The 13,006-nt window shown below is 33.9% G+C and overlaps 1 protein-coding gene across 1 annotated transcript in view; it reads left to right on the forward strand.

Moving 5' to 3' along the window:
• The window catches only part of LOC108552094 (pleckstrin homology-like domain family B member 2), a 125,472-nt gene that overhangs the window by 91,113 nt on the left and 21,353 nt on the right, over positions 1–13,006 (forward strand). The window contains exon 10 of the mRNA XM_017906498.1: positions 11,481–11,610. Within this exon, the coding sequence (XP_017761987.1) occupies positions 11,481–11,610 (130 nt within the window). The remainder of the gene's footprint in view (positions 1–11,480; positions 11,611–13,006) is intronic.

The raw sequence follows: 13,006 nt of genomic DNA on the forward strand, positions 1-13,006 counted from the left end.
AGTACCAAGTAATTGTTCATAGAAAAACAGGTCAAGAATATAAAATATAATAACTGTTTTTCGTTTGAAGGTTAGTATGTTTGAGAACTGACAGCTCCAAACGAAACGAAGGTATTTTGAATAATTTTCAAAATATATTAATTTTCAATTTATTTTGAATAATTTTCTTCGTATTTCTTACCTCTCAGGGACACCTTGTATAGTCATTTACCTCGATGGTAAGACTACGTCATATTTAGTTACTCGTTGTAGGCAGGTAGTTCTAGTGTTAAGGGACGATAATGCTGGAAGATGAACGCGAGGGAGGCGGGCGCGAGCATTTTGAACGAGGCTAGGCTAGGAGGGTGCAACTTGCTCACTTTCCTCACCAGCAATCGCTTTTACGTCGCCAGCAAGGATTGGCTCTGCGAGAATCTGCTTCTGCCCTTGGAAACGCACTCCCGCGACTTACGTCGTCGTTACTTGTGAGTTTACAAGGCTTTTTGCTCCTTTCGTGAATATACATGTTGCTGTTTTAACCGTTTCAGTGCCACGAATCTTTCTCGATTCCCTGTCAAACAATTGGCAAACGACGCGGTAGCACTTGTCACGTTCGATGAACGGCAAATATTACTTCGATTTTGTCTCGATTTTCTATTAACATTTTTTGGTATAAGAGTGTACATTTCACCTTTTAACTCTTTGCGGCACTGGATTTCGGATGATAAAATAGACCCATGTTGCATAGAAATTTTATTGCGTTTTAAAAATAGACCCATGTTGTATAGAAATTTGATCGCGTTTTAAATGAAGCAAAATTGGTATATTTTTACTAATAATGGAATCACATGATGTAAAAACATAAAACCAGGAAAAAAAGATTGTCGCAATAAACCTTTCGCTTGCAAGAATTGATGAACCTGTACTGGCATGTTGAATGTTACCAACACGAGCGAATGCATTTATAACATTTGTCGAAGGTATTACCAACTGCTTTACGTAAATAAGACGAAATATAAACCTATGCTCATGCAGCTATCGCGATATTTCGAGGTGGAACTAAAAATGCCCCACCATGCATTACGGTGCATCAAAAAGGTGGGACACATTTATTCCCACCGTGCCCCAAAGAGTTAAACGCAAGTACCGCGATTTTCGCTTTATGTCATTTTTTCTTTTTGCACGCTGCACAAATTTGCAGTTTTACAGTATGGTGAGAAATGTGGTTTAGGCGAAATAAATGAGAAATAAAGCAAGAAAGGTATAATAATCCAAAATCATGATATCCACGGAAGCCACTATTATGGCGTACCCTTCAAATTAATGCTCTCCACGGAAGGTACTGTAGTGGTGTACTGTACTTAAAAGATTAAAGACTCTATATTTAAAGAATCTTTGAATACTGTGACTACTGTGGGTGCCTAAAAGCGCTTAGAAATCTTGCACTTGTGATACTATGGGCGTCTAAAGATGGTCAGAATAATAAAGCTTTAATCATAAATATCTCGAAAACTATCGAGTAGTTGCCCTTATAATGATATATTTTCTTGAACTGGATGACTAAATCTACAAACCTGCAAAGTTTCAACTAAACCTATGACTAAATCGAAGGACTTGCACTCTCCTTGTCAGTTTTATGCGAGAGAAATCACTCTCTTGCCTATTGTGCCACGATTTTTCGGACACCCTGTGTATACTCTTAATAAACAATTTTTGTCCAATGGAGATAAATATTTAAACAATCGACTTGTCAGTCAATCAGTCAAGTTATCAAAATTCTCCTGAAATAATTAATACACACTGCTTGTACAAAGTACAAGTACAGTCAGTTAAAGTTAGAATTTTATTTTTAAACGAGAGATCGATAATAATAAAAATCTCGGATTTTTGGGAGTATTACTTTCAGCATTTCCAAAGTAACTTTTGCGTTTTTTTAATATTCGTTTTGCATCTCGAGAAATTCTGTAATTTTGAGAAATTTCTTTTCGTAATTCCCGGCGAATCGTCGCCACGAATTCTCGCTGAATTATAAAATCGATTTCGAATGCAACGCATGTCGAACGTATCCTAAGAGAAAGAAGAAGGTTAACAGCCGGAATAAATCTGACCACAGATTTTCGTCTCTCCTTTCTCACCACTCCTACTCGTTCGTCAGAGAACCTCTATTTCAAGTACTCTCCTCAGATTTTGACAAGGTAACCAGACGAATGGTTCTATTTAAACGATCGCTTTTGTGTACTTTCATAGCTGCACACCTCTTAGTCGAAATCGAAGGTTGAACAATATATCGAATGGCGAATGGTAATTTATTTCTCGAAAAATAAAAGTATATCGAAGAATTTTTATTACATTTGTGATATTTTTTTTATTGGAGAATAATATCGCTTTTGTGCTTTGCGAGAGCAGAAGTTTGGGTTTGGGAAATTTAGAAAATTCGAAAATTCGGAAATGAAAAATAATAAAGATACGAAAATTCAGGAATTAAAAATAATAAAGATTCGAAAATTCAGGAATTAAAAATAATAAAGATTCGAAAATTTGGGAATTAAGAATAATAAATGTTCGAAAATTCAGAAACTCAAAACAATAAATATTCGAAAATTCAGAAACTAAAAATAATAAGAATTCAAAAATTCAGGGATTAAGAATAACAAAGATTCGAAAATTCGGGAATTAAAAATAATGAAAATCTGGAATATTTTTATTATAAAGGCTCCAACCATAGAAGATTCGAAAATTCAAGATTTTGGAAATCAGGAAGCTCAGAATTTAAAACTTTGAGAATTCAAGAATAACAAATTTTAAATATTTGTAGAACTTATTTTGGAATTATAAATTCCAAAAATTCAAAAAGCTAGAAAATTCTAGAAAATATCACAATATTTCCTAAGTTATATCCACACAGAACATAATTTTCTCAAATAAGAATCGCCAATTCCAGAACTTGAAAACTCTTAGAATCCTGTATTTCCAATTTATTCCTTTCAAATCATCTATTTAAAACAAAAAAAAAAAAAAAAAGAAGAAAGAAAAAAGAAATAGAAAATCAAATAAAATCTCGTATCTTAATCCCAAAAATTTTCACAGTATCATTTTTTATATACTATTCCTTGCGTTATCGTGTAACAAAATTTGTTACCATTTATTTACATTATATTCTGTTTCCTTTAAATATATTTCTATCATAATCGCAGTTTCAGATTGCATGAAACAGCGATAAATAAATCTCTCAAATGACCACTGGATAGGTACCATTATCTTCTTCAACCGCGGCGATGGTTTTGGCATGTGTTTTGCTTGTTCATTCGTATCAAATCAATGTCTCAAACGTTTTCGATTATCATATAACATCCATTTTCAGATACAAGTGGTGATACGCCTGTTAAAAATGACACCGTCTTTATTTCTTTGATGCAACGAGATGACTCTCTCTTTCTTTCTTCGCTTGACTCACGCGGAGGCCATTTGTCCGTTTTCTTTAGCTTTCCTGTTTCAACCAAGTGACGAATAATGGTAGAATAGCTTAGTTTCACTTGAAACGCTATTTATCTTCTTGCTCCTCGAGGATTATTTTCCGTAATATTTCTTAAAACGTCATTGTTGCTGCCATTATCCAACCTTCGTCTCGCTTCATTTTCTAATAAATTTTGCGTGTTAACGGGGACCTGCCCTAACATTTACGTAACCTTCTAATGCTAAATTTGCGTCTTTGGTAACGCTCGAGGTACTTATTCCTGATTTGGACTCGTAAAAGTACCATAATTTCAATAATGCATCTGGAAAAATAAGAAGTCCGAAGCAAGTTGTTTTGAACACTTTGGTAATTCTATTGTTAAATAATTTTAGAAAATCCTCACAAACCCAAAGAATATTCCACATTGAATTATTTACCAGAAAACTCAAAAGGAAAAGTACTCACGAGTTCAAAGAACATTTTACACCGAAAAAATGATTAGAAAATTAAAAACAAGTATTTGAAACTTAAAGAAAATTCCATACCGAACATTCCACATCAAACAATTCACCAGAAGACTAAGAAAAAATCTTCAGGAACCCAAAGAACATTCCACACCGAATATTTGACCACAAAGATAAAATAAAAATTTCTCACAGGTCCACGGACCATCCGACATCGAATATTTTACCACAAAGCTGAAGAAAATAAATCTTCGCAAACCCAAAGAACATTCCACACTGACCCATTCACCAGAAAAACATAGAAAAAGCCCCCACAAGTCCAAAGATTCATACCGACTAATTCATCAGAAGATTCAAGAAGAAAAATTCTCAAAAATTTTCAGAGAACATTCCATACCCACAAATTCATCAGAAAATTCAAAAAAAAAAACCCTCACAGGCCCAAAGATCATTCCACGCCGAACAATTCACCAAAAAATTAAAAAGAAAAAATCTTTAGGAACCCAAAGAACATTCCACACCAACCAATTTACTAGAAAACTCAAAAAAGTCCTCACAAACCCAAAAATCATTCCACATCGAATAATTGACCAAAAAAAAACTAAAAAAAAAAAAAAATATTTAATACTGTTTATGATAGAGATAATACAATCCCTATTCATTTTTATTTTTTATTTTTTTTTATTTTTTTGTAGCAAATTATGATATTTATTGCACTACATAATTTTCTTTATATATATATATAATATTCATGTTTGTCTCTATTCACAATTTATATTATTTAATATCGTTTAAGAGGAGTAATAATTTTCTTTTTCTTTAAAAAAAATACACTATACTGGTACTTGATCTATATGATATTCTTTATTTTATATTATATATTTTTTGTGCATATATAGTTTTACGTATTTGTCTGTATAGAGCGAGATTATAAAATTTGAACATCTCACAATACTTATATTTACCTCTGCTGATAATAGGTATTATTTAATATCGTTTATAAGGGAGATAATAGAATCTTCTTTAACTTCCATCCTTTCTCTATACATATTTGTTATGCAAGACTAGAGGGTTAGTTAAACATTGTGTTATATTTATATTTGTCTTTATTAACAATTACGTAGTATTATTCAATATCATTTACAAATCTTCTTTCTATATTTTTTCACATTACTATTATAATATTTTATTTCTTCACAGTTACATATTTTTCAAACATTTAAAATTGTGTTATATTAAAGGAAATTGCATAATTATTTAATTGTTCAATAAAAATAAAAATAAAATAATACTAAATAATATTAATAATACTAATAATACTAAAAGAATAAAATAAAAATTTTAGTTGGAAGTTGCTTTTTGATATTCACATATGTTTAGTCAATTACATTCTCAGACATGTTAAAATCCAAATGTATATATGTAGTAACAAAAAGGAGGTAACACGAGAACAAAATTTTTCCAAATGCAAGCTCACATACTCGATCCAACATTTGTATCTACACTATATTCACTTAATAACTTAAAAAATATCCCATGTTCTCCTCGTTGATCATAACTTTCGACCTCGTCTTCAATGTTTCATCGAATCGTTATAAACGTCGACAGTCCTGTCCTGTCCAATTAAACCACAAAATTCTTTCCTCGTCTGACACGAGAAAACCACCTTCGCGTCGAAACCACGCTAAAGAAAACCTCAACTATCTAGATAAATTCGACTGGAAGCCACAACACGTCACTCTGTCCACCATCGTCTACGTGAATTTATCGATTTTGGTTCTCGATTTTCAGGGAATGACTTAACTCTAAATGTCGAACATCAAACAATCCTTTTCCACAAACCATCGTGACCAAACCAGACTAAATTCTAAAGTTCAATTTGCACTTACATAGGGTGGTATACCTGAAGAGCACCATCTAAATATTTCTCTTAATTGAAATGATATTTAAGAAAGAATGGTACACCTAGAAAGTAGCTAAGTATTTTTCTTAATTGTAATAATATCAAAGGGGTGGTCTTAAAAATTTTTCTGGATTGTAATAATACGAAAACGGTGGTACATTCATATTATTACCTAAATACTTTTTTTTTAATTATAATAATATCAAAGGGGTGGTACATTTAAATATTTTCTTAAATTGTAATAATATAAAGGGGGTGGTTCATCTAAATATTTTTCTAAATTGTAATAATATCAAAAGGATGGTCCTCCTAAAAATTTTCCTGGATTATGATAATATGAAAAGGGTGATAGACTAAGATTATTATCTAAATATATTTTTTTTAATTATAATAATATTAAAGGGATAATCCATGTAAATATTTCCCCGAATTGTAATAATATAAACGGGGTAGTCCATCTAAATATTTTCTTAAACTGTAATAACACAAAAAGGTTGGTTAAAGATATTGATACGCCTAAAATTCGCTCTCTAAATATCTACCTTAATTATAACGATATAAAAAATATCTTGTACGAAATTTCTACAGTTAAGCAAAAGACTAATCCCCTGGAAAAAATATTTTTGTGCCAAGAACATTTTCTTCGTAATTTTTAAAATTATCCAGGTTCATTTCCACATGAGTCTGTTGCGTCGTTCAGCTAATGTTAAAACACGTTCATATATGTGTAACACAACATAACCTTGAAATGACGTTTGACTGACAAAATTAAAATCGGACCTGAAATTTATTTCCATCGAGATCACAGGCCTCGGCAACGCCGAGGAATAACTTCCAAATGTAAACAGGCATATTTAATATCCCAAAACTCATTCACTTAGCTAATCAATTAACTCAAAATAAGATATAGTAATTTATTTTAAATACGAAAATTTAATAAAAACTTAATAATCGTCTTCGTCAAAATTTAAAATAGTTCAAAAAGTAGAGTTAATCAGCGATCGACTCGAATGTCTAAACGATCGTCAAACATTCTACTCGCGATGACGCGTGATTCGAAGAAATTGCAATTCGCTGTAGGAAGTCATCTGAATTCGTCGCAATGCCACGCGACGTCGGGCTATTTTTTATCCAACAACCACGCACCAAAGAATTTCGTCTCGCCTACTCGATCACGTGGAAGAAAAAGCTTTACCGTTTGTCGTAAAGGAAAGCACAGAACGCTTCCTGGAATAATTGCACGGCGGTCGTCGATCGTGTCCGCATCGGCGTGTTCCGTGAACGCGTTTGAACTTGGCGCGCTTCTCGCGAGGCCCGCGCTATTTGAAGTCGGCTAGGGACGCGAGTGTGATGACCGCTTTTCTTTTTTACCGCAGATGGAAACGCGTCTCTTATTATGAACAGAGGGTGCATTGCGTGCCAACGAGGTTACCGAGTACTGTGATTTTTGTTAGACGAAGCAACGATGGAGGTTGAAATGATTCGGAACGGTCGTGTAGAGGGTGTTCGTATTGGTAATGGTTGTTTATAATGTAAGCCGTTCATTTGTTCTATCGATTAACTCCACGAAACAAAAGATAGAAATTTACTTTATGTATAAAGAGTTAAACATCTGCCAAACATTTTGGCATGTAATAGAATTCAATGAATGGAATTAATCACTTTGTCTTGTAAATGATTTACATGGTGATGAGAATGTTTGGTAAATAGAAATAATATTGAATAGTAAACAGAAGTAATATTTCTGCTTTTCTTTTCTTTATTCTGAAAAATTTAAAACACTTGTATTCAAAAACAATTGGTTTAAAAGGTATTTTAATTTTTATTTTACAGGGTAGTTCTTGGATACCCCTTTCCATGTTTCTTATATATATTTTTCCCATATATTCTTTTATATATACTTCAATTAATCATTTTCATATTTTATTGTTTAAGCATTGATTTGTGAAAAATTTATAAAAAGCATGTAATTTCATTTAAAGAATAAAATTGGCTTTAAAATCCTTGAGACACTTCACTTCTCTCATTGCATTTTATATATAAAGTATTTTCTAATCTTATCTGTTATGCCGGGGAAATAAACTATTAAAACAAATCAAATGACAAGATTGTATAACACTTGAACGCATCTATAAAATTTATTTCCTTCGAAGCATTGAAAAATAAAAATACATTATTCCAGTTTCTTATTTTATTCTTGCAATATCTCTCTGTCTTTCATCTCACAGAAAAATGAGCACAAGGAATCTTTGAAGCATTGCATTCTTCGCCCAAAAATTCTAACATTCGACTTATTACACTTACAGCAATTGCTAAGGAACCTGTCAATTATTGCACTGTAAATTTCACTGATTTTAATCCTTTGCACTCGAAGATCTTTGATATAGCAAAATAGATCTTAGCTGATTTATCACAAAATCAATTAAGTAGTCTTTTACAGCAGGTAATACGAAACGGAATCACTATTTTATTTTGAATAATAATATTACAATTACTATCCACTTTTCACACAAGATTTTTACACTTAAATTGAGGCATTAAAACGAGTTGCTCCTCGAGTACAAAGGGTTAACAACGTGATTACGAATAATATAGTAGTTGCACACGACCTAAAACCCTCGACAGAAAAAAAGAAAAATAGGAAAAAATCGCGTTTATGTGTTTGTAAAAAAAGAATCGCGAATATACGTTTCACTGCGAGTCGTTTCGCGGTTTTCATGAAACGTACCTTGTTCCACGCGAACGAAACGATTCTGCCAACAAGTCCCGTTTTCCATTGCGGACTTGTGTCTTTCACAGCGCGTAATTTACGGTGGCAAGGAGAGAAACACGGACTTTCGAATATTTTCACAAATATCCGTACATTCTGGGGCAAACGTTTTCGTCGCTGGCCGTGTATTTTCGCGATGATACACTCGAATCTAGGCCTCGAGCCATGAATGTTCCGAGATCGATACACTTCCGCGTGGGAAGATAATTCGATCGATCGATCACTCATGGAAACTTAATTCGAGAAATTTTAATATAATTTCCGTTTGAAATTATTTTTCATAATTTTCCTTTTGCTGAATGTTGACATGATCGAAGAGGAATTAAATGATTTTTTCGTAATAATATAAATTAAGAAAACCGAAATGACATTACTCGCGGAAGAATTCGCGAGAACCACCGGTCGGTCCAAAACGACCACCCTGTATATACGTGATCCGCATTTCCCTGTCCGTGGCGCGGCTCGCGCGCTCTTCCCTCTCTCTCTCTCCCTCACCCATGACTCCACCTCTCGACAATGACCACATCCACGGACACACCGGGGAGCGCTTCGCAAAACGAGCAAAGGGGCAACGAAAAAGATGACCCCGTTCTTGGGGGTCAAGGCCAACGTTTCCATAGCAACGGGATCGGGAAGAGTGTCGTCGGCCACGTCGTGAACATTGTAGAAGAATTAAACGCTATGCCGGTGGCACCGTCGAACCGGTCGACCGACTCACTTTGTACTTGTTAGGTTTTAATAATACCTGCCGCGGCCACGGCCTCGCCGGTAGTGCCGATCCGCGCCAGCTAGAAGTGCCTTCTTGCCTCCTCGCGCGCACTTTTTTCACCGCCGAGGCCCCATACACCCGGATCGTGGAACGCTTGCAAGAACGCGAAGAGGACTCGGCCGGATTGCGTAAGACGAAAACCGGTGATACCCGACGCGATCGACGTGGACGCGCGTTCTTCCCTGTGCTCCGGATGCCACGGTCTTTATGGCCGCTTGGAATCCGTTCCCGACGTCCACAGCTGTTTTGCTCGTCCGACTGGTTCACTTTGGCACCGTAGCCATCGCTCGCCGATCCTCCGCATCGCTTCACCGGCATCGATCAGCATCCTCGACGTGTCTTCGGCTCTCCGACTCCTCTGCACACCGTGGACCCGCTGTCAAGGATATTCCTTCTTCCATCACTGCCTTGTACCTTCCGATTTCTCCCAGCAGCTGCCAATTTCCGTCCTAGTGTATCACCAGAGGATCCCTGCTCGTCGTTACGCACCGTGCTTGGCTTCCCATGCTCGGTGAGGTCTTTTGGCATCCGTTGCCTCTCATGGCTGTCGATTAGGAGTCGGTGAGAACTGTTTTCTGGTTCTTTCTTTCTACGTACCGAGGTTTGGTTCCGAGGTTCCACGGAAGAAAGGTGTTCAGAGTTGGTTCCTCGCGATGAGCTTGTTTTTCTCGCGATCCTGATGATCGTGTCACTTCGTGGATCGAAGGAAATTGGTGATTTAATGGACTGTTAGGTGTGAAGGTGTGATAGATTTTGGAGGGGAGCTAGAGTGTGTTTGATAATTTTCTTCTTTTTGCGATTTTGGTTGAAATTTTTGTAAAAGTCCTACGTACATCGTACTTAATGTTATTAAATAGTTTCTTTTATTCGAGAAATGATACGAATTAATAATTGGAGAAGCGTGATGATGAGTTAATTTTTTCTCAATTTCATTATTTAAGAGATATAAATCTTGTAGGAATAAGTGGTAAATCTTATCTGAAAATGGCTGACAGTCAATGTTTTTAAAGTTTTCAGGGGTTTAATGAATTACACGTTCTTTTACAATTTCTAAATAATTTCTAAATAATTTTAGTAATATCAAAATGGAGAATATTTATTTATAGTTATGTGATATAATAATGCAGAGTATAATAACGGATAAGTGTAAAGAGATAAAATATGCATATATAAGAGGTTACATAACCTCGAAGTGACATGTGATATCGTAAAAAATTAACTAAGAAAAATAACACGTGAGCTGTACTATTGACATTCGATGTTTTCTTCAATCCATTTTGCCTGGTTTTTGTTACACAATAATTTTATTCACATTTTCCAAATTTTCAATAAAAATTTGCCTAGGGAATTTTTCTCGCAACAGAAATTTCAAAATCAATCAAAATAATATGTAATAAATATATCACAGTGGATAATACCACATCTTATTTTCAAAATTCCACGTGTAATCGTTACAATTTTAAATTTCCATTTTTTATTTTGAAATGACTAATTCTACAAAATATAATGTCCGGATAAATCGAAGTAATGTTTAACGACGAATTAAAAATTGTTATAAATATTATAACGAAGGAAATTTTTTTTCGAATTATTGCAATTCCAAATTTTCTGCCATTCCGTCGATGTGCGAAAGTGAAAGAAACACGAGATACGGAGCTCGAATAACATAAACCTGTCGTGAATAATTTCCGAGTGAAATAACAAAGTATACTATTACAACACTGGGATGCTTCGATTGCAAAAAGAGCAACGCGAGGATAATTGAGCAATTTATATACCAGTACTGCATCTCGCGCGTGTGAAATTTTTCATATTGCCGAGAAGTCACTTACGCGTTTTTCCCGTGGAGGGGGAAAAAAGGTTAATTGTCGCGAATCTAAATATATCTCGAAAGGAATCATTGAAACGATGGCAGAAATTCATTTCACACGGTCGCGAATACGTTTCGAGGCGGACATGATCGGTGGATAATTATGCGGAATTTAAATTAGTATATTTGCATAGATGAATTTCTATACGGAAGATTGTTCGCGCAAGTTTCTCCTTACGCTGGTCATTACGAATAAATTGAACTGCTCGTACGAGCACGATCCCGAAGACCGGCTGAAAATAGATATCAATTAACGATACTGCACTTACAGTGGCAGCGGAAGCAGCGACAGTGCAGAGGGTGGAACCAGCGAGAAATTGTCTCCTAGCAAGCTTTCCGAACTCACGTCGCCAAGTCCTGGCCCTTCGAACAATTCCTACAGTCTGCTCCAAAATGATAACGTGAGTACACCGAAATTTCTTTGAATATTATTTTTTTTTCTTTGAAACATTGCTATATTTTGTATTTTGGAATTGACAGAATTTAAAGTAGTACTGTTTTTGATAAAGCATTGTGTGGGTAAAGGAATTTAAATATCGTAGTTGGATAAATATCGATTATTAATTGAAAATAGTGAAGGCTAATTTACCCTTTGCACACGGTGATTTTTTCGCTGCAGAAGAGTAGAAATTCAATGATTTTCTGTCATGAAATCGACGATATTTTTCACATAAATAAATAACGAGTCGTATAATAATTAACGCGTTGAATTATGTGATTTTGATACCTCGCGCACTGCTACATTATCTTAAATTTTAATAATAATTAACATCGATCTCCGAAATTCGATTAAAGGGCGAATTGTCGCCCTTCAAATGTAAGGGGTTAATAGGATAGGAATAATTATTCTGTATTTGATTGCTGTTAATTTTGTTACTATTAAATTTTTAAATAAAATTAACAAACTGAAATTAATGTTAAGAAAATAATAAAATTGATAGTAATGAAATTAATAAAATTATTCGATATTTTATTGCTATTAATATTATTACCGCTGCATTTTGAAATAAAATTAGTAATGGTAGTATCTAATACTAATACTATAAAGAGTAATACAATTAATAATAGTGAGATTTATTTTAATTTCTGTTGACACTGGAATCATATGGAAATAGAAACATAAATATTAATTTTGATTTTATTAGAATACCACACGCAACATCATTTTTTCCCATATGAATCGTATGTAAAATATTAATTAAAATACAATGACAGTCTACTAGTGGTTATGAAATATTGCCAAGCATTTGTTCAAAGAAACGTTTGTGGACTATTGTCCAACCTCACTGAGCATTAAATTAGCATAATTGGTTTCAAAGCCATCAACAAGTCACCGCTTATCTATAAATCTTATCTTGCACAAGAAATATGATACCGTTTTTGTACGAATACTGGAAAACGAAGATAATTGCAACCAACATAAGAGAAAAAGCAGATACTATTAAAATCTTGGAAAAATTAATTTTTCGCTAAAAATGAATTTATGTGAAATTAATATAGAACCAATCTGTAAATAAAATCTCTATCATTTACTTGGAATATATTTAAGAGATTTTTTACTTTTCACTTTAAAAATTATTATACATTTCAACATTGAAAATATATATAAAAAGGACGTTCTATGACAATCATTAATAATATTATCGGTAAAATATATTTGTTCAGTATAATCACAATCATACCATTAAATAAAAATAGCGTGAATATTGCAAACTAACATAAATAAAAACAAACAGTAAAGGTTCTGTTATTAAAGATTTTCCAAAAATATATTTTTCATTAAAAACATACCTAACA

The sequence above is a fragment of the Eufriesea mexicana genome, unplaced genomic scaffold (genome assembly GCF_001483705.2).
Source record: "Eufriesea mexicana isolate 0111107269 unplaced genomic scaffold, ASM148370v2 scaffold4744748577, whole genome shotgun sequence".
Classification (NCBI taxonomy): domain Eukaryota; kingdom Metazoa; phylum Arthropoda; class Insecta; order Hymenoptera; family Apidae; genus Eufriesea; species Eufriesea mexicana.